General features: G+C 39.8%; 1 protein-coding gene across 4 annotated transcripts; it reads right to left on the reverse strand.

The window, feature by feature from the left end:
• Positions 1-879: 879 nt before the first annotated feature.
• On the reverse strand, positions 880-23,075 carry Fs(2)Ket (Importin subunit beta Fs(2)Ket). 4 transcript variants are annotated; one of them, XR_010518395.1, is made up of 6 exons: positions 22,562-23,075; positions 19,086-19,327; positions 17,987-19,015; positions 16,587-17,911; positions 16,199-16,389; positions 880-2,137 (listed from the first exon to the last, which is right to left on the reverse strand). XR_010518395.1 is itself a non-coding variant. In XM_065232611.1 (5 exons), the coding sequence occupies exons 1-5, from the start codon at positions 22,599-22,601 to the stop codon at positions 2,048-2,050; spliced, it is 2,715 nt and encodes a 904-aa protein (XP_065088683.1). In that variant the 5' UTR covers positions 22,602-23,075; the 3' UTR covers positions 880-2,047. The 4 variants fall into 4 exon arrangements, 2 of the variants coding, with proteins under 2 accessions (XP_065088683.1, XP_065088700.1); XR_010518396.1 differs by having other exon boundaries at positions 2,039-2,126; XM_065232611.1 differs by lacking the exon at positions 16,199-16,389 and having other exon boundaries at positions 880-2,126.
• Between the last annotated feature and the right edge of the window lie 639 nt (positions 23,076-23,714).

A 23,714-nucleotide genomic window follows, 5' to 3' on the forward strand; every position in this document is an offset into this window, starting at 1 on the left:
AATGGGTGTCCCGATGTTTTCTAGGTTGATCGCTCTGAAGGCAACATAACAAGAAGATTTGCTATTTCTTCTACAAATGCTAAGATTAGACAGATTACAGAGTTTCCTTTTCTTATGGTATCTAAAGTGGCATCCAAAAACCAAAAGCCTATCAAATTTCACTTTGGTCTTATTTCCGGAGCTAGTTATCCGATCGCGATACAATTCAAGAGAGTCTTACATCACTCAACAGACCTCCGAAAGAAATCAGTTCCGTAAAATGCCGTAGCTCAGGCGCACCTATACCTTATTTTGTAGAAAAAAATAAAATAGAACTTGGGAATAACGACTCAACCTGGTTCAACAACGAGCATTCAACCTAGAGAACGAAACCCACTTCGCAGTCACGATCACAACTCTCAATTCCCAGCTCATCCAATGTTTTCCCATCCTTCGCTCTCGCTCTCTCTCTCTCTCTCTCTCTCTCGCTTTCTTTCACTTTCGACACACACCATCGGACAATTGCATGACTTGACCTTATTTTTTTATTTTTTTTTGTATTTTTTTCTTACTAGATTTTATTGTTATTAATTAATAATCTACACCTTAAGCTTCCTTACTCCTCGCTCTCTCCTCCTCTCTGTTTTTTTCCCCTCTTTTTCCCTAAATAATATGTACTTTTCTTACGTGTTCCTTTCCCCTTCCGTTTCTGTGAGTGTACTTGTGTATAAAGTTTGTGTAAATCGATTGTTTACTCTGCAAACTTCCATTTCCAGCCAATCAGATATCCTCCATTCCAGAGAAAAGGGGAAAGGACACAGGTCAACGAAATAATTCTTTCCTCTAAAATATTACAGTGATTGGTTTCGTTTTATGCTTTATTTTTGTTTTGCTTAACAACCATACTAAAATATACATTCACCATAATAAATCTTTAAAACTCGATTGTGTACTCTTCACACCAGGGATTTATATTCCATTTGCCTCACAGAGACGATCTTAATTAAAAAAAAAAAAAAAACTCGAGTTCTGGCCAATAATACGCACCCTCAGGGTGGATTCTGTAATATTTGTCGAATCAGAAGTATTTCGTTCCCTTTGCTTGTTTTTTTTTTTTGCTGGTGGATATTTCAATTTCCATTGTTCTCTATAACTGTAATTAAATATTATTTCTGTTTAAATTTACTTATGAATACATGTTGTATGTTGAGTGTGTTTGTTTGTATTCTGTGTCGGAATTTATGATGTCAAAGTTCCTTCGTAAGTTGACTGGAAAACAAAACGAGTGCCACGGTGAAAGTATACAACAGATGAATAACAATTTTTTTTTTCTTCTTATTTTTGACGAAACTTTACAACTTGACTAACCGTTTCCGAGTCGGAGTTTGGGTGCTTTTTTTTTGCCCTCCGGAAGAGAGTTTCCGTTTCACTATGGCACACGCTTCAACTATATCCTAGAGCTAGGTTTTGTGTAATTTGGAAAGTTTGCATTTAGTTGAAGAAGAGATGTACAGACTGTGTGTGTAGTGGTGTCTCGCTAGGTAGGGCTTGTTTACTTTTTTTTTTTGGATAATTGATTTAATTTAATTAGCTTACACAGTAATAATTTATCTTTCACTACAACACAGATTTTTGTTTCTGGTTTTGCTCGGCTGTACAGTTCATGCTTCTGTCCCAAACCCATTACCAACATTATCATCAACAGCAGAAGCAGCATCAGCATCGCGGTCCCTCCCCCACCCAGATCTTGGAGTTTCATATGACGGAAAAAATGGGTTTTTTTTACTTACTTGCTGTGTCACTTGAGGGCAGATGCGCCGAGAGGATTGGCGCCCCGCACAAACCTTAGATCTGCAGTGACACGTCGAAACAGAGATTATCGCTGTAGTAATAGTTGCATTGGAAGGGTTCATCGTCCTCATCCTGGATAGAAACGGCGGTGGCGACGGCGGTGGAGGACAGATCCAAAGGAATCAAGTCGTCTTGTTGTATGGGAGAAGAGGCTGATGGCTGAGACTGGGACAACGATGATAATACAAACGGCGAAGTGCTATTAGTAGTAACAGGATTACATTGCTGGAACTGTGCTGCTGTTGGTGCCGGCGGTACCGTTGGCTGTTGTGTAGTTGAGCGTGTTACCATTGATGCTGGATTAAATCTGCAAGTAGTAGAGAATCAATTACGATGGAATATGGTGGGGATGGGTAGGCGTGGTTCGGTCTGCACGGTTTGTAAGCGGTTTATGAAATGGTTATGTCGTTCTTTCGTGAGGCGTGTGTGAGCGGATTTGTAATTAGACGGAAATGGTTTATCTTCTTTGCATAGAAGGGTATAAGCTCACTTTAGTAGCTTGCATGAATTTAACAAAGCGGGAGTTAGATTTTCCTGTTGCTCCAAGTAATTCGGAAAGCATTGTGCAATAGCGAAATCAAACTTAAAGTTGAGGTTGATGCGAAAGTATGAGAGGAAACCAAACCAAATTAATTCATTTTCATTTTCATTTTCAAGCACAGAAGGGTGGCATAGGGCCAGATCTCCAGTGAAAAATCACTGTCCATACAGCACAAGGGTAGAGGTAAAGATTTGGCACCACAGAATAATAATCACAGAGATCAAGTGAATCCTGCTTAAGATGCCGGATAGGGAAGATTAGTGTTTCAAATAGGGGATAGTCGGAGTAACAGTAGTAATAGTTGGAAAGTAAACGTACAGAGGACCATGTTTTGCAATACCTTCTTAATCATGATCTTTTTGAAATGTTTGAGAATCAGTGTCAGTCAGTGCCATTGTCTTTGTCGATGTCTTTACGTTTGTCAGTTGCCATTGTCAATATAGGTGTTGTCTCAACGTATATGTTCTTGTCAATGACAGCATTGAAAGTATCCGTGGAAGTATTTTTCACTGTGTGTGTTTATGTGTGTTTTCACCAAATGATTATATTTCTTCCTCATCTCCTAGTTTTAACTGCGTTCAAGAATAATTAACTAAAAAAAAAAAAACAAAATGTAGCAAAAGTTTATACTATAACATGTCTAACTTACTATCTAATTTTGTTGACTAATATCTAAATGTAATTTTTAATCTTTAAATATGTGGAACCTCTTAACGGAATTCCTTTATGAAGCGCTTTGAGTGTGTAATTTTTAATTTTATGACGATAAATTACTCAAAATAGCGGCCTGTAATTGCGTACCAGAATACACCTCCAATTCAATGTCTTTTGTGGATTCGTAGAAGCAAAGTTGGGTTAAAAGCTAAATAGTTACCTAAAAATTCTACCTAAATCGTTCACAACCAGAGCCAGATCACTGATGAAAATCAAAACTACAACCCTGAAAAACGTATCGAAATTTTCGAAGGCGAACACTCCGCAACCTATTCTTGCTACTGATTCTGTCCAATTGTTAGGTATCCAAATTATAGTCATCCGTAAATTTATTATTGAATATATGGATGAATTATCTATTATTGAATAACTATTATTTACGATAATTACATGAAAGAAATTAAATATAAACTACAAACAAAACGTAACTACTAAAATCTCAAAAAGATATTCTCACAAATGTAGTTCACACAACCAGGCCTGCTTCCACTCACTCGCCACCTTGCACATGTTAGACACAAGGAGGGGCCGAAAGACAAGCGTCTGACTCACAAAACCCGTCAAATCTACCTGCAGATAGTCACAATCAACGATTCTACGAATCGTGAGCGCTAACTCTGATTGAACGCTCACGAATCATAAAATCGCTGACTGTGACACTCTGAAAGCGAAATTAACAGGTTTTATGCGTCAAACACCCGCTATATAATCTCTTCCCATATCCAACAAGTACAAATCTCCACTGCAACATCCAACGAATCCAAAACCCCAAAAATCACTCCTCTATAGCAAGTGAGTGGAAGCAACCCTGCACGCAACCTTTCTTCATGATACACTTTTTCTACCTATCTTTCTATTAGGCCTGTGGACATGCGTTAGCTTCGAAACTTCTAACCAAACTGGGAAATCTATCAGATCACAAGAAAGAACACAAAAACTTAGAACGTTTCAAAGGTAATTACAGGTAAAATAAATATTGATTATTTTACGCAAAAACGAGCAAGTAATATTAAATCACTTGTATCGTATGCTAATGCTAATTGACTGTGACAAAAACAATATGCTAAAATAAAATAAAATTTTAATAAAATGATATGCAAAATTTTCTAGAAGGTCATTACTTTATTGGTGAGAAGTTTCTAATAAGCCCTCCCAGTTCCTCTGTATACACAGAACAAATCTGATACTATAATCAGAATTGCTCAGTCTGCATGAAGCAGCCGATTTCATCAAGGAAGTTCGAGCCGAGAATCAATCGTTTGAGGCATACTGAAGCACTAAGAAGGTGATATGTGTCACTATAGAAAATCATCATCGTTGCAAATATAAAGGAATTAAACATAACCCTTTGCTTAAGTACCGTCAACCTCCATGTCCATGGGGAGGGAGGAAACCAAACCAAATTAATTTAAACAAAATGATGACTCATTATACTGCCTATAATCCCATATCAGTCCCATATGGAAAAAGGGGGTACTGAAAAAAAAGGCAGTCGAAGAAGTGTGATTCCCACGCAAATATTTGAGAAATCATAGTAAATTTATTTTTTTTTTTTTTTCAAGTTAAAATCAGTTGCATTGAAGCTTGCATATTATCGAAGACTACAAATCAAGAAGACTGGCAACTGTTCCCTTCTCCCATACAAATGTCAAACGTCACTGATAACAGCGCTTCTGTCAATCAAAGGTGGAACTTTGAAGCACAAGTGTTAGTGAGACTGCTCATAAACAGTGACTATGTGTGTCACCGAAACAAATAATCATAACACGGCAGTCGTTATGTTGTTTTTCTCTACAAAATTTCACGGCAATTGGTATCCTAATCCCAGCAAGCCGGTGGTTATCCACCTCTAAACCGAAAAACTTGTCATAGTGGATCAAGTGGATTGAAATTCGGATCGATACCTACACGGTAAAATCTAATCCAAATGCTCTTGCACTTGACTCAGTCTGTCATGCGGTACTACGAATCGAAGTGATTTATCATTAATTTTCAAGTGATTTACGTTTTGAAACAAAGTGATTTGTCGTTGAAAAATATGTAGGGGGAAGTCCTCTATGCTCGGACACTTTTTGTTTTTCAGCAATAACTAAAAAAGTACTGGATTTCAGGTGTTTACTTTCCCATTTTTTTTTTATTGAGTATCAAGCTGGAGCTGCGTGACAGCTTAGTTTTCAAAACTTGACCCATTTGAATAAATTTTGCTTCTATCTTTGACAATACAGCAGAAGGACTAGCCTCTGTTGGCCGCTTGAACACTGGATTCCGTATGTATTGTTTCAAGATAGTTATAGAAAAAATGCTGTGACGTGTGCGTGTAGATACATCCGCGTAGTAAACCGATTGAATAAGTAAATCCGTTTCGAACGAAATATCTAAATTATGTAAGTTACGAAAACCGCGCGAACTCCGAAAGCCGTGCGAGACAACCGAAGCGAGAAAAAAGGCTTATTATCATTTAAAGAGTGCCAGAAAAATAAATGTGATAGCCTATGTTGGCAAGTTGATTAATGTTGGTTTCCTCCCTAAATATTCTACTTATTTCACTGTTGAGCTTTGTATCAAATTAGTTTATTTAAGAACGTATCAATAATTTCAAGATTTCGCGACCGCACCGAACAAATGCTATACTACATAAGCTCAAAAGCGTTTGACAAGCTCTACCGAACTGCGTATCACTTCTGCGTAAGCTCCGTAGACGTAGGCGCGTTGAATCCGACAGTCGGCAAAGGTTTAACCTGTACCAACACCGCTTAAGGAACGACCTCGGTCAGTAAAACCGTTTAGAGCTAAACATCTAAATTACGTAAGATACGCAAATCGCGCAAATTGTGAACGCCACGCGAAACAACCGTAGAGAAAAAAAAACAGCTTATTATCACTTAAAGAGTGCCACCAAAATAAATGTGATAGCCTATGTTGGCAAGTTGATTAATTTTGGTTTCCTCCCTAAATATTCTACTTATTTCACTGTTGAGCTTTGTTTCAATTTAGTTATTTTACCGCACGTATCAATCATTTCAAAATTTCGCGACCGTACCGAACAATTTCTATATAATATAGAAGCTCAAAAAAACTTTTGGTGAGCTCTACCGCATTGCGAATCACTTCTGCGTAAGCTCCGTAGACGTAGGCGCGTTGATTCCGTCAGCCGCGAAAAGTTAAACATGCATCAATACCACATAAGGAAAGATCGATTTTACGTATGGTTTAGTTCATAGATTAACATTGACTGCTGTTTACAAATGTAAGTACTTGAACACTAAGAAATAAGTTAACTCAAATGCTTTAACCGCATATATAAGAGATTTCGCGTATTGAGAGAATAATATAGTAATCGAGTACAACAAACTCAGGGGAATACAATACCTCCAAAAGTTTAAAAGCTATTAATTGTCACATACCTCTACTGTTACTTATTTCCTTAACTATTCCTCTCCTTCTTAATCTGCTTAATGCTATTGGTCTGCCTGCGTTTTCTTTTTAAATTTCAAGACTAAATACACAGATTTATTCTACAACTTTAAAGGTTAGTTGCCTCCCTAAGCGGACCCCCCGCATCCTAATTCTTTTGGTAATCTACTTAATGTCATTAGACTTTCTGAAGTTTCTTATTTAAGTTCATTTGATGATTATGATATTTCATTAGTCTAATTTAATAAATTATTAAAAGCTCTAATTCACCTAATCAATCATAGCCCATGCTTTATTATGTACCTGCACTTGTGCTTGTAATCTAAAATTAAACGTGTTTCAAGTACTTTTGATTTAAACCTATACCTATTTATTATATCTTAGTTCGACCCAGGTTACACCTTCATGTGACTAAAATGCTTCATTTTGAAGTTAGTTTCCTAGCTGATTTTTAAATTATATAGGGTACTAGAGAAACGATACCTCAACAAGCAAGGGCGCATTTATAGAACCAGCTAGAAGATGTTAGGGAAGGTTCAGTAAATTACCTGCAAGAGGTAAGGCCCGCGTCTACCTTAAGAAGTACATTGTTTAAGAATTGTAGCGCGGGAAGGATGATCACACGCATCGCCCGACTCCCAAAATTAGAAGAAACGTAATAACCGTATCGTCACTTAGGGACTTGAGCGTAGGTGAATTAGACCCTTGCATAGCAGCAAAGCGCACATGCGCACGATGTACCAACGCCCAAATTCTGGGTCCCAAAACCCCTATATAAGGGGAACATTTTGAAAATAAAGATTCAGTTTTGGTGTTACGTTCATAAGGAACTCCATGCGGAACTCATTTCATCCGAAACCTTTTCGGCCTGGCCACAACCCAAGTTGGTAATCTGTAGTGAAAAAGTTAACTCCGGGAGCGTCATACTACCACCCCTAAGACTGGCATGTAGCGCCGGATAGCTATTTCCCAGAACCCAATCTTGAGTTTAGCAGAATAACTTTGGATCACTGGTCTACAGAGTTAGTAATCCAACTTTAAAATTGAATCCGGCAACGTCATACTGCCACCCCTAAGACTGGCATGTAGCACCGGACTCTCTTTAGGTGGAACCTAACTTAAGTAGAACTAATACCCGGTTGTGGCAAATAGCCAAAGTTAATCAATCTCTTCGCTATATTTCAGGAAGGACAAAAGTAAGTTCGCAACACCATCCAGCGCAAGCGATCCGATTACCTTCGCATCGGACTTGGCAACCGTTTGTATCGTATTTAAGAAACGATCCTTGCAACGGGAACCAAAAACCCAATCGCTAGCGCAAAAACCTACCATTCCCAACTCCCATCCTGAACCCTCCGCAAACAACACTAGGCAAACGCGCTTAAGAGGTTTTTTTGCCAAGTGGTTTTCTTTGCTTGCTTGCGGTAGCACAAGTAGCAGAACAGGTTGATGGATTGACAGTGGCATCTTCTACGAAGATTTTTTTTGGACCAGTTGCAGACTCTTCCAACGGAATGTTTGTAAAATCAAATGGTAGGAAGTCGATGTCCGAGAAAATGTGTTTATTGAACGGATGAATTCCCGTAAACTGGAAACCCGAAACTGCAAGATCTGTTCGTGCTACCTTCACGTATGCCTCACCTACGAGGCCAGCAATATCGTAGTCTGTAATCCGTGCTCCTGCATTTTTCCGCATCCACACTTCACAGCGTTCATGGTAAGCATTCTTGAATGGTTTCATGAAAGTCCGATCGAGTGGTTGCAGCTTGTGACTTGTGTGTGACGGAAGACTTAGAACATGAACAAAATGTTCTCTACAAAAGTTAATCACTTCCAACGTCTTATGGCTGCTGTGACCATCAAGTATTAGAAGAACAGGTGATTGTTTTGAAGGATGCGAAAAATTTACGAAATGTTCAAGCAATTGTAAAAACAAATCACCATTCATCCAACCTGTTGACTGAGCAACTCCTTTGCTTTGTGCGGGGGCGTTAATCATAAGCCTAGCATTCATATTATGCCTTGGAAAGACAAACAAAGGTGGAATGTACTGTCCGATTGCACTCATACAAAACAAGGTATGTAGTGAAGATATTTCTTTCACGTTCCGCAGATGCCAGTTTACCAACTTGACGAACGGCTTTAGGAGCTAAAACCTTCTCATGCTTCGGCACACAATTGACTCCAGTTTCATCGCAATTGTAGATGCTGGACGGTTCAAATTTGTACTTAACCATAAGATTTTCAAGATTGGAGTAAAATAACTGGACCTGAGGACGGTTGAACCCAACAGCTCTCATTAGGCTAGCCAACTCAGGAGTTATCAAAGAAAATCCATGCCTTTTCATGAAGCTGTAGTAAAAAAATTTCCCGGTTGTGCCTTTTTTGGTGTTGAAGCGATGAGGAACCTTGAGCTCTTCAGCGAGATCATAGACCAGCTTCAAAAACTCCTTCTTGGTAAGTGGCATACATCGATTCGACAAATCCGTGACGTGATGCGCAAGCTGCTCCTCGTATTCAGTTGAAAACGTCTTCTTGAATCCACCGGCTTTGTGATCCAGAACCATATCCTTACCGGTTCTGAGGCAGCTGATACGATCTTGCAGTGTGCTTTTAGGTATGCCATATTTTACGGCGGCCTCTCGTATACTCATTTGCTTTGAAAGTATTTTGTTGAGAGAAGTTCTCAAGTCTTCCAGAGACCACGAATTTTGTTTTTTGCGTTCCATATCTACTACTCAACGTCATTACTTCCTGTAACAATAAAAAAAAACTTAAATTCTACATTATATCCTATTATATCCACATTTTATGTTGACAACTTTATTGTCCGGCCATAGAGGACACAATTTCGAAATTTTTCGAAAATTTCCTTAGAATCCTATACTGCCGTTATACGCATAAGAGTCCCACGGTACATAAGAATTGCATAGAACATGGGAGAGTTATGCGTATAACGGCAGTATATTTTCATACAAAATTCGCATAACATTCAAAAGAAAACTTACCAAAGCCGACGTACAGAAATATTCAACTTTTAAATTTAGGAAATATTCGCGAGTACACTTCCGCGAAATTTTCTCGTTTCTTTTTTTCTTTACAGGCTAAAACTTTTGACAGCTCTCATTTGCTGGCCGTGACGTCATAATTTGTACACGGTGAAAACATACAGCTTACTATTGTTTCATCATATCCAAATCTTATTATCACTCTTTGTTTATGGAATATCACCAGTGTCCGGACATAGAGGACTTCCCCCTACTGTATAACACATGCCAAACATTACTCGCAAAGATGGCAAGTCAACAACAAATTAATTAAGAGCAAGAAAGCGATAATTCTTCATTTTCACCCGAAATAATTTGCATTCTAGAGCGCGAGTATTAAGGAATTGTTGCTGTATTCAATAATATTGTATTATTCAGATAAGTTCGATTACAAAACATTGTCAAACTTATCAAATTGATTGCTCAACGTTACTTCTACTACAAGCCTTGTAATGTTGTTCAATATCACTTGGAAACATGTGATCTGGGTAGTAATATGATACATGTTCTATGGTCATATTCTGAATAACATATAACAAGGCTTGCAGTATGAACAAGGGAATATATTTATTTAAATCCATATTCAGCAAACATTAAATCCAAGGATAAATTAGTTTATTTGTTTAATTAGTTCTAAATCAACAGACTAGGTTTAGTCCTAATGATGGATTAAGCAATACAAGGAAATACAATATAGTCAAGAAGTAACAAGCTGCAAAGGCCGTGAAGTCCAACTTAATTACTAATTCTTAAAAATATATCACGGAATCTACACGATTGAAACCCTTTGTAGCCCATTGATAGCACCATACTGCCGCTCTTCTTATGTCGGTCCCATGGCAAAAATCAGCAAGCCGAGAAAATCGAATTTTTAGCTTGATTCGTACCATTGCTTCTTATGTGATGAGACAACCAAAATGTGGCTGTCTTTCCAAACTTTTTCAGAACAAAGTTATTGAGTTCATCCAGTATTAAGAAAATATGACCGATCAGCTACCATTTGCATTGTAAAACTCAGTTTTGACAAAAACTGCTATAGGACCGACATGCGAAGAGCGACAGCATACGAACTAATAGTTTGTACGACCAAAAGGTATTCTCAGCATTGCGTTGTTACGGAGTGCTCGTGGTTGAACGTTAAGGTCGATTTGTTGTAGAATAGAAGGACAATCGATTCTGCCCTGTAGAATGTCTGCCACAAACAGGGCCCTTGTCGGATCTCTTCGACTCCACAAAGGATCCAGGTGCATTAAATGCAGTGGCGTCGCGTCCACATGTGCAACCTGTACACGACACAGGTGTAAATAATTTAAAAAATGCGTTAAGATTTTTATAGATTTTATGGTCATATTACAGCTGTATGGGAACTAGGGCCAAGAAGGTCACCCGGGGCAAGAGTGCCATCCTCAATATATTTTGAAAATGAAATCATTTCAATCCTATCTTACGATGAACCTATGCACGGTATTCCTATGAAGCATTCTAAAAAGTTCTGTCCGAATCGAAGTCGTAAAAAAAATGCAAAAAATCATTTTGTGTTGATGCATTGAAAAGCTAGTTTTTTATAAGAATGAGGCATCATAAAATAAGGTTTTCGAAATTTCTAATTTATTTTTTTTCACAATTTCTGCATTGAGACGTCACTATTGATGGTTGATTGAAACATCAGTAACAATCAATTATTAAATATTTTCTTTAATTAATCAAAAATTATATTCCTAAAAATAAACTTTATACGAGGCAAGAGTGCCACCCCTACATTTATGTATTAAATTGTACAAAACTGTTCAGAAATTAGCACAATTGGGCATTTATGTTTCTAATATAGGGTAAATGTTGGCTTCGGCACCCATTGACTGTTTTCGGCAACCAAAATTTAAACGTTAATTTCACTATGTTTTCCCATCAACGCACTTACCTGAATGTGTCCAAACGATTGTTTAGCCTTTCAGCTTCAATCTGATTATATTTGAACGATCGAGCAATCCAGTAATGCTACATTTTTCTTCAAATAAAGCATACGCACTACAAAATGAGGTTGATTTCGAGTTGCCGATAATAGAACAGCTGGTTAACACGCAGTTCTAATGGGAAGGTTGTCGAAGAAAAAGAGACTGCCGACAATAGTCACACTCACCTGAGAAGTTTGGAGCGTTGTAAAAACGCTTTCAAAACGTTTTGAAAAATTCTGTCGATTGGAATGGATAGAGAAGCAAGCAGCAGATGAATGTAAACAAACAGACACATCATATATGTGCGTGACGCTGAGAAAATGCTAGTAGAAGTGCAGACGCTGCTTAGATTGACGAGAATACGTAAATTCCCCTACATTGTCTTCGTGAAATTTTGGAAAACAAACTGTATAAAATAGTTTCCATTTGAATTCATTGACGCACATGGTTTATATGTTTTGGATAAAAACAAATATCGTTAAATCAATATTTTAGTGGAATAAACAATAAAAGCAGTTGCTGTCATACCTAAGAATAGTAATTTGTTGTTTAGAAATGAACATTTATCAGTTTCACTTCATTTTAGACATATGGTCTTTTTGCCCCATAAGAGTGGCCCTCTTGCCCCGTAGCATTTTTTAGAGCAGGTACGACATGACATTTTGAAAAAAATCATTAACATTTTTTGATGGGGTTTAATTTTAATTTCAATGATGATACATGGAGACAAGGTTATTAACTTACAATTCGGTTCACGAACTCCTATAAATATTCACGGAATCGCATATTAAAACGCGCTATCGTTAGGGTGACCTTCTTGCCCCTAGTTCCCCTACTTCTTTATTCCAGACCGAGACCACAAGTTTGCTATGACCTTGGTTTGCTTCAAAAAGGATTAAATTCAGTTCGGATGGTCTGCCTAATCACTACCTAGACAAAACTCGATAGTGGACCTAAAAGCGAGCTTTTTTGGGTGGCGGGTGGCAAGTTCGTGAATGGTCAATGCCTGATGTAAGTCAAGCAGACCTTCTATAACCTCTTGAAACATACCACACATTTTTCACAATACATGGCGGTGTGCACCACGGGAGCAACACGGAAACAGCAGTCTGGTACGCTTTGGACGTGTATCATACTTGCAGTCTCTTGTCAGTTGTAAATCTCTCAATTACCAATGGGTGCGCCGGTGCGCCTGTCCAAACTTATGAGCTTCCCCTGGTTCATTCTGATAATGTTGTTAAATTTTGCAATTCCTCCTACTTCGGTTAGCGCAAAAAGGGCCATGCAAGTTTTGTTTACACAATATGATAGGCCCTTTAAACGTTACGTTAGGTAGTGATTAATATAGCAATTGAGAATATGTCCTTCGAATTCATGGAGCATTGAAAAACAAAACAAAAACTAATATGTGGTGGTAAACTATAACGAACAAAGTTTCGTGCACAGGTAAACAAATGAGGCACGCGACGCCTCTGATTAACTGGCACCGACTTTCGTAGCTTGGAAGGCCATGACGATCCCTCCAAGACAATCGTCGAAGGGCAAACCAGATGAATCGTCGTTGAATAGACACTCCAAAAAATCTTCACGTTGATGCTACGTGAAAAATCACGTAACCCCTAACCCCACTTCAATCATTTTCACGTGCCGCAGATCAATGTCAAATGGAATTTTGATAAAATGTACGTGATTTTCATGTCGGTTGATACTACGGGAATTTCACGTAAAAAGAATGTGATAAGCATGTACACTCTACAAAGTATACACGTTCAACCTACGTGAAAAATCAAGTAGCCATGTCGATTACTTAAACTTTCATTTTTACATGATGGTAGTGAAATTAACAAACATACCATGTAATGTTCACTGGAGCTGATGATGAAAGTGCTTACGTGAAATGGGTTTACGTGATTTACTTGTATGAGAAAGTTATTCAATATGGCGTCGACTTCATTAGAGGAAGAGTTGCTCTCAGTTTTGGACTTCCTAACACTAACGCTGCATAAACTAGAAGGTGTTTTTATACTATTTTACATCATTGCAAGACCGCGCAAATAATTGTATTTATTTAGATTTCAGAGGCTGGAATCAATATCATAACTCTGAATAAGACAGCGCAAACAGATATTGCATCAGAATGGTCCTGATCAAATTTTTGAGGCAACGAAATGTTCAGTGTTAATTTTTTAATGGCAATAGAGAAATGCTTGGCGTTTAATTAAAAAAATCTAAAAATGTTTAAATATTATTTTATTCGTATTTTTAGATCCTGTAAACATCAAGATCACGTAAGCATTCCGTGAAAATTCATTTCAATATTAGTAAAAATCACAGAACGTAAACGTAATATAAACAAAAAATGTCAGTAAATATCATTTAAAAATCACGTAAACATTGCGCGAAAATCTATTCCAAGTTAAGTGGAAATCACGTAAAATTCACCTACTGTTCATGTTGACCACTAAATGGGAATATTTTTGGCTAAATGACATTAACGTAAATGTTACGTGAAAAGTAGTTGGACGAAAGCTACCTATGTTTTCACGTAGATCGGACGTGCATATTTTTTGGAGTGGACTCTACTCTTTGTACACTGTTTTGGTTATTGCGATTCCATTTAGGCCAGCAGTATTCTAACACCGACCGGACGAGGGAGCAGTAAAGCGACTTAGAACAGTAGATGTCAGTGAAACTTTTAGCTATCCTGAAAATGAAGCCGAGCGTTCTAGATGCCTTGTCGATCACGTACGAGATATGCTCGCTGTTATATTGAAGTTGGAGAAGGTGGCAGTCAGCGATGGCTCAGATTCGGAGATAGATTTTCATGTCGTCTGCGAACGACAGTCGTGGACCGTCAAGGACGAAATTGACGTCGTTGAAATACACAAGAAATATCAACGAGCCAAGGTGGCAACCTTGCGGAGTACCCGAAGTGGCAGGGAACGAAGGAGATCGACAGACGTCGATTGCAACTTCCAACTGACGATCTGATAGATGGGATGCGAACCATCATAGGAGATTGCCGTTTATACCGAGCCTATCCAGTTTGGCGATCGCTATAGGATGGTTCAACTTGTCGAAGACGGCTGTTTGCATATGGTCTGTCACAAGGGCGTAGCCAGGTTTCGAGCTAGGGAGGGGCGAAAAAAAAATTACCATGGAAAATTTGGCCGAATGCCATTTCACCGAACACCATTTCCTCGAAAGCCTTTGTGTTGCCGAGTTTAGAGGGGGGCAGTCGCCCCCCCCCCCCCTGCCCCTATCTGGCTACGCCTATGGTCTGTCATACTCTCCGTAATGTACGAGGTGAGACACAGAAGGTTGGAAGTAGTTGACCGCCCTGCCATGAAACCATGCTCCGGATACCCTAGTGGAAGTGGACAGAATCTGTCTTGAATCAAATCTCATGAAGCGATATGTAGTCTAACATTCTTAATTCAATAGAAGCAAGCAGAAAACATAGCTAACACGTTGTTTTATAGTTTAGGGGCTGTTCATAAACTACGTAGACAGTTTAGGGGGGGGGGGGAGAGTCCCAAAAAAAACTGTCTACGTAGTTAATTAACAGCCCCTTACTAGATTCAATATTAGCTTGAGTTTATACGCTGATGTATTTGGTTGGAACCCCCCCCCCCCTTACAGAGGGGGAGGGGTCTCGAACATCATAAGAACCTTTCCCGGCCCAAAAAACCCCTGCATACAAATTTTCACGCCGATCGGTTCAGTAGTTTCCGAGTCTATAAGGGTCAGACAAACAGAAATTCATTTTTATATATATAGATATATTTATACTGCCGTTATACGCACAACTGTCCCATGTTGCAATCCTTATGCACCGTGGGACTCTTATGCGTATAACGGCAGCATAGAGATTTAATGAAATCATATTTTTCCTAATAGGGCTGACTTGCAGTTACTTTTCGCTGTGGGACAATTTGACATGGTGTTGTTTTTTTTTTATTTATTTTTCTTGAACAAACCACCTTTTTTCAATAGCACATCTTAAAAAACGTAAAAAGATAAACTGAATAATGATGCTAACTCAAAATTGATAAAAAATACCGAAGGGACTGACTTGCGGTTACCGATGACTAGGCGCGCCTTCAGTGGGCTACACTATCAACTAACAATAATTTAAATCCACCGTTGAATGAGTGAACGATCAACATATGAAGAGTTATGTCTATTTGCCTGTGAGTTAACTATCGAATCTCCGAGTAGGCATACTGGCTACTGCAGTAAGTTAAGTCTATTATTTTCCCCTACCGATCCAGCAAAAGTCTTCGTCCGCTGTCGTCACACCGCCGGAGGTACTTTACAAACCTAGAAACCACAACGTAGGGCCGTATTCACGCCCTGGACGTAACAATCCGTTTTCAACGAAAAGGTCGTATATAGCAAAACTTTGATTCTGTGCTTTAGCTTTAATACACAATGTGGCACTACCCTACCACATATGGTTATGTTGTTAAGACAAAGCAAAACAAAGGTATGGTAAAAGCGATATGAAGAAAACGAATAGTCCATCTGAGAAACAGCAATGACAAATATAAAAACTAACAGACTGATAGCACAGTAATAAAAAAAACAACAACAGACGAACCAAACACTAGTCAACACGCAAACAAAAAGCCAATATTGTTAGGAAAGACAAAAGCAAACAAAAGTAAAATCTCTGCCCAGCTTACTATCTTCATTACCTTTCAATCAACGATCACTCAAGAGCGGATTCTCACAATTTCCTGGTCCAACTTTTGATTCATGATTCGTTTTGCTTTCTCCTTGCATAACAATCTCTCTATCTCTCTCTCGCGCGCGCCCGTTCACACACTATTATCCTCAAGCACACCTATAAAGTTACAATTCTCTACTACCAGTTCATTTAAGTCGCCTAACGTGCCCCCGAAATGCATTCGGGTTACAGAATGGAAAGAAAGAAAAAAGAGAAAAGTGTTTGAAATAAAGTGTCATTACAGAAATCAGAGACGAAGGGAAAGAAGGGGGACTCGAAAGAATTAGATAATATCCATCACCCCGTATAAACTGGCAGTCCGGCGCGAAGTCCCTTCCCCGGTGGGCGCTACTTACCAACTCGCGTCGTTCGCCGGTTGCTTAAGTTTTTTGATTTCCTTCAGCGCCCAGTTGGCGAGCGTTTTGGTTCGTGATGTTCGGCTATTCTTGCCCTCTCCCAGTAGCTGCTGGATGTGAGGATCTCCGACAAGCTGCAACAGGGGAGGACCGAACGCGGAACACATGTCACCAATCAGTCCCGACGCGATGGCAATATTTCCGTCCGACAATTCGCTGTCCTTGGCAATCGAAACGATGTAGTTGATGATGAATGGAACGTGCGGCTGAAGCAGGTTGACATCATCGTTAGGCGCCTTGTCGACTCCTTTCAAACCCTGCACGATTCCGGTGTAGGCTTCCAGTACGCTCTCGCGCAGTTCATTCAGATAGTCGATCATGTCGTAATCATTCGGGTCAACTTGAACCTGGGTGGCATGCGTCAACATCTGCAGGACAATGCTGAGATACTTTTTGAAGTCTGCACCAATGCTCAGCGCCATATCACCGAATACGGATAAGATCTGCGGTTTCACGCTCCTATGGATCGACGGATTACTTAGATTTTCCAGAAGTAATGTCATGATTTCGTCACAGAATGGAAGGATTTTGTTTTTCAGTCCTCGACAAATGTCTCCGGCAAGTCCGACTGCTGTACAGCAAACCTGGTACTCCTGATGATTTTTCAGACCCATGTACAAATACTCCTTGAAGGCATCCATATACTTGATGAATCCTTCGCCGAGCAAATCGACTAACGTGGAAACTGCCATCAGAGCATCTTCCTGCACACCACCAACCTTTCCGGAACTTGAACTGAACATGGTCAAAAGCGCGGTCATGATTGCGTCCGAGATCTGGGGAGCATCCTTGGCGTCAACCTTTCGCAACACTGATTGCAGCGTGGCACACAACAGCGACTGCAGATCGTTGAACTGATGCCGGTCGGAGTGAGTGGAAATGTGCGATTCCATTTGCAGGACTTGATTTAACCGTTCCAGGATGACCATGGTAGTCTTCTGTACCGAAACGTAGCAATCCTGCGGGGAATTTTTGATCATTTCCATCAGTGCTTCGTATGCCGACGAACGCAGATTGGCCTGTCCACCGTCATGGCGATCGGTCGTTTCCAGCAGGTTGCTAATGATGAAATCAAAGTACTTCGACAGGCAGTAGGTCTGTGGGGGATCATCGTCAACGTTGGCTGCATCGTAAGCTGCTTCCGAGAGCCCTGTGAATGCCCAGCAAACATTTGTTGCAACGCGAGGTTCGGCCTTCAGACCATTGAGCAGAGCCTTCAACAGGAGTTCCAAATACTGCTCGTTGATGGCCGCTTCCGGAATGACCTGTAATGGAATGAGAGAACACCGGTTATTGAGAGAGATCGTTCGATACAACCAACCAATCTAGCCAAAAATTACCTCGCATATTCTGCCAAAAGTCCACGCACAGGTATCTCTCACAATTACGCTCTGGTCGTACATCAGCTCGATTAACGTGGGCATGGCCTGTTCCACCAGCGGCTTCAGGGTAGTCGCTTCCAATCCACTGAGAATCGAACCAAATACCATCAGGGCTGCGTCCCGGTAGCGCCAATTGGTGGACTTGATGTTGTTGTTGACGAATGGCAAGACAAACGGTACAATTTCATCCTCGCAGCAGGTGGCCAACAGCATTAAGCACACGCCAGCCGACTTGGACGGGTTCCAATCATCCTCGTCGTCGAATTCTTCCTGGCGGGTAAGTTTCTCCATCAGAACCGGAGCAAGAAACTGCAGAGCTCCACGGGCATAGTGACGCGACACTCGATTCGGAGGACGCCCAGCTTCCTGCGCTTCCTGTGCTTCAATGGCCAAGTCAATCTCCTCATCGCTTACGTTAGACCAGAACTCAATACCCTGGAGAGCAACGTGTTCGTTGTCGGATTTCATCGCTTCAAGGGTGATTGGGAACAGAGCTTGAGCCATGTAAGCTTCCATGTGCTGATAGTAGAGGGTAAGAATCTTCACCAAACACTGAAGAGCGGCCACACAGATTTGCGTTTCGCCGGATTGAGTCGCTTCGCAGACTACTTCCATGATATAATTTCGTTCGGTTGCTTCCTCGAAGTTAGCCTTGGTGAACTCCAGCGAGTTGAGCAATGCATTGGTGGCAGCCAACCTGACATTGTTGGACGGTTCCGACTTGCGCATACCATGAATGATTGCCGTCAAGATCTGGTTGGATTGATGTTCCAGGATTTCCGAATTGATGTCCTGGCAGATGTAGCCGATAGCTTCCAGCGTGGCCTCCCGTTGCATTTCAGTGGACTTTTCATTGACTACATTGTCCACCAGCTTCTGTATCAGATCGGGCCACTGTCCTACGGGCAATTCAGCAACGGCCACATAAGCGACGCACTGTGCTGCAGATGAAGGGCGGGTGCTTTCCGTTCCAAGAGTTGCAACAATCTAGAATAAACATAAAATACCAAAAATTAAAAACCGCCAACGGTCGCTAGCAATAATAACCACTACTCACGTTCTTTTTAACATATTCCCGCATATCCTCCGGGAACGAGAGCCACCGTTCCTGGTACTGATACTTGATGGTTGCATCTTTGCTGGTGAGCTGGTTTTTTAGCTGCAAACCGGCGGCCATGCGGGCCACCGGAGAATTACCGGCAAAGACCAGCACATCGGACAGGGCTCGGATGAAGCCGGGCAGGTTGGATGCTGCGGCCTGCTCCAGGAAGTTTTTCGCTGCCAGCAGTTCATCTTTGTCTGCAAAGCAGAATGAATGGGAACAATGGATTAGGTAACGCTCATAACTAAGAAGCAATCAAAATGTTATGTGCAAAAAATATGATTTGCTTCAAGCCTAATTCGATTCTCTTCCGAATAGGATGAACGATTTGTTTTTTTAAACCCTTGAAATACGGAGCGAAAGAGAGAGAGAGAGGGAAAAATAGTAAAGCAAAGTATCCAATGTTATGCCGCTTGAGCCAATGTTTCGTTTATCGGCATATTGAAGAATGTTCAACCCATTCAAAAGTTCATGAGGCCAAAGGCATGGAGAGGGGAAAAAGCAGAGAATGAAGGATTATTGGCGGCATTTACATTAAATACGCACGCCCAAGATCAGGGTGAAAATTCCGTTGTGCGTGTGGAGCGATGGAACAGATTCATGATTGCAATTTTATCATTGTTCATTTATTATTGATAAACAACAAACGGAATTGATATCCATTGTGCGGTTAGCAACACTATTTAAATTTACGCCTTCGAATTCATTTCCACTTTTAGGTTATGTCAAATGATCTCTTCTCTCTTTTGTTATGATGAGCGAGCATACTCACACATGCGTAAACAAACATGAGGGGGTCCCCAAATGGCAAGAACGCGTCGAAGTGTAATGCAATGCTGTGCTCGTACGAATTTAAAACATGTGATATAAATAGTAGTGACTAAAATATCGAATATAGTCATGTTTTAAAGTCTTAATAGTGACAATAGTTCAGCATACGATTCCGAAAGAGGCTTTCGATTTCGCTCTGTCAACCTATTTCACAAAAAAATCGAGAAACGAGCTAGCTGAGGTTCTTGTCTCTTACACATGTTTAGTCGCGAAGTAGAATGAAATTATCTCGCTTAATTTTTGCCACTCTACTTAAGTTTTCTTTTTCTAGATTAGATGTAATGCTTTATGCATGATATTTAGGTTGCATACATGTAGGAGCTACCCGTGCGTTATAATTGGTGGAAGTATACATTTAGGATTCGACCTCGATTATTTGAAAACTAACAATTAACTAAATTGATTATTTATCATTCGTTGAGAGTAGACTCTAGGGTCATTCGTAACCGGGTCGAACTCCTGTTAGCCTTGAGTTTTCATCACCCAGAAATGTTAAAAAGTCAATTACTTCCCTAATAGAAATGTTATGGTTAATTTGCTTAACGACGTGTTCGGGGTATCATCCAAACCATTTGTGGAATAGTTCAATGATTTTGGTTATCGTTCGTTTATGGTATTTTTTTATTAGGGTTATGATCAGTTAGTTAGGTGGCACAACTTCAAGTCTGTAGTAAAATGTAAGATCATTCGTGGAGAAAGCAATCGATTCCTAATTGGGTTCATTTAAGGTTCTACAAAGGGTAAGTAATTTTGTGTTCTTCTTCTTTTTTAAATATCATAAAATCATTATCATTAGTTTACACATACATTCATATATTATGAATACGAAAATTTAAAACATGTATTTCGTGGGTAAAACACGAAAATTTCCTGGGTAAAACACATTCACTGTATTTACTTACTTGTGTTCTTCGAAGTATAGCACAATTAAACGCAATCGAATACACGAAACTCAAAACAACTGCTTCACAAAACTCTTGGTGAACAAAATTCATCACAAAGAAAACCATTTCTACTTTACTGCTTTGCTAGCAATCGTGAAAGTATCATTGAAACAGCGGTGCCAGATGTATTGCCTCTAGCAATGAATTTAAGTTTATTAAAACAATTAATTGCGAAGTCTGCCTTATTAACATAGATGAGTGGATGTATTTAATGGTGGATAAATATCAATAACTGATTAAATAAAACATAAATGACCATTTTAAACATTTTACCGGTCCAATTAAAAAAGTCACAGAAGATTGAATTCAACACTAACAGGGTTGATGGCAGCAGTGCACGTAGCCTGTTATACACTTTCCCGCTCAGGGGTGTAAACAAACTTGCATACAGCGCAGTCTGGCAGTGCTTATGTTTTGTCTGCTACATTCTTATCCACTAGATAGTGTGACATCACATTTTCTGTTGTATTGAAATGAAGGAAGAAAAGAGATGGTTAAGTTTTCCTCACCATACCAGTTGATATTTATGAAAAATGGGCAGTTTTGGCGTGGGGACATGCATTTCCAATGAATTTTACCAATACATTTAGAAAATGATGATCGAAAAATATTTCAAAAAGAAGAAGTAAACAAAATAATGACCCTTTGTAGAACCTTAAGGGTATGGAGATAAATGCATATTCGCAATCTGCATTAAAATGCAACAACCAAAATTTCTCCAATATTGGTACACTGGAACTATTTTAAAGAAGTGCGATTATATTAACAAAAATCACCATCTTAGAGCCTCTCAATTTGTTAGTTTAGTGTCAAACAGTAAAGTCATTAATTCGCTTTAAATCGAACCCCACACGGTAAGAAATATTGACAATACTTACAAGTATTGACAGTAATATTGATGATGTGAATACATAAATAGTCAATATCGATGTATTCACGTCAATATAAAATGTATTGACAATACGATTATTATCTATAAAAATCGTCGTTGGGGTGCACTTATGGGTTCGAAAAAAATATGGTTGTGCTCAGAAAAAGAAACTCTTTCAGATGTACAGTGATGCAGAATGTCCTTGAGCAATACATGGTGTACCATGACTTCTCTGTCCCAATAGACTTTTCTAACTAGAAAGTCAAGATAAGATATAGAATTCTAAACAATACCAACTAGGTGCAGCATTGAGTATCAGGTCGTATTAAATTGAATTGATGAAAAAACAAGAAAATCAAATAAACGTTGAACGTCTTATCAGCTGATTTCAGCACTCTAGTGCATGTCGCCCTGTGAGCCACCCCTCGGTAGCTGATATTCAAGCTTCCTCTTTGTCTCATCTTTCTCTCAACACTCTCCCTCTCTCTCTTTCTCCTGCCACGAATACTTGTACAAAAAGCGCGAGACGTAATTTCAAGGCGACGTTTTTCCTTCATATGCCTCTGCCTGCTGCTTCCACTTTAATATGCTGAAATCACTTTCGCCCTCCACGATGCTGCTGAGGTCCAATCTCATGCTGGGGAACTTCCACAATAGAGGAAAAGTCTTCCGCCTTCGATTTCCCGTGTACAACCGAGAAGAAGACACGGTACAAACTACTTGATAGGGATGGATGATGCTTTCCCATTCCGATCCGTCAATTCCAGCACACAAAAACTACTCACCTGGTGATACGGTCTTCTCAAGGATCTGCAAGATCTGCATCTTGTCTGGGCTTTAGCGCACCTCTCGGCCACGGAAAACAGCAAAACACCAAAAATTATCTACACAGGATTTTTCCCAAACGCAATTAAAACCTTTTCCACAATTTTCACACACGCACAGCGCGATGAACGATGGATCGCTTCGTTTTTTTCTCTCCTGCTACTCCGTTCTGCCTTTTTTCTTGGTTCCAGACAGATCCACACTCACAGCAGGAAAAGGACTTCCACCTGGGATTTCCTGGGTTTTCAGGCAGCCAAAAACGATTCACTCCGACGGGAAAACACCACTCGCCTAACTGGTCGATATTTTCCGCACTTTTTCTCGCGAATACGGCGACGCACGATCCGTTTTCTGGTGCCCGATAATTCACTGCGTTTATTGGAGATTGGCAAAATCGCGTTTTTTTTTTCTTCTGTACGGCCGGCTCCTCTCTGCTGTGCTGAGCTCGCTGCGGTTGCAAAGCAATGTGCCAAAAAGAAGAAGTCAATTTTTGCAGCGCCGCGCTGACCATCCGAAAAACGCGAACGAAACGAATTATGCCCGCCACCGTTCAAGGCAAGTAACGGCGGTAAGGTGGACGCCATCACGACAGTTGGCGGGTATCAGATTGAACTGTTCAGTTACTGTCAAATTCGAAACGGACGTTGCATAGTCCATTAGGTCCATTCTATCAGGATGTGTTCCATTTGATGAACTTTTACTTAAATTTAACAGATGGAAAATGTTCAAATAAACCTGCTATTCCAGCAAACTTATTTCTGACAGACAAGGAATCAATTTTTTCAGACGCTTTCTCGAAAATCGGCCGATTAACAACAGAGGGATTTTCGAACATCTTAATTTATTTTCAAAGTGTCAAATCTAAGTGAAAATTTTCCAAATGGAACACAGCCTCACAGTCGATGTTATAATAAGACCAGCGTTGCCAGAATGTTTAAAGTGAGGTTTAAAGCTTATCGGTATCAAAGGTTTAACAAAAATCGGAATTTATCAATATTTTCTATTTTAATTAATTTTATATTTTTGCCGTTTTTGAAAGCGAAAATTTTAACTTTTGGCCTATGATCGGAAATTTTCGAAGAAAACTCCGGGGAATGTTTGAATTAGCTTCTA

The sequence above is a fragment of the Ochlerotatus camptorhynchus genome, unplaced genomic scaffold, assembly GCF_037179485.1.
Source record: "Ochlerotatus camptorhynchus isolate MF236.1 unplaced genomic scaffold, CSIRO-AGI_Acam_v1.1 ptg000036l, whole genome shotgun sequence".
Taxonomy (NCBI): Eukaryota; Metazoa; Arthropoda; class Insecta; order Diptera; family Culicidae; genus Ochlerotatus; species Ochlerotatus camptorhynchus.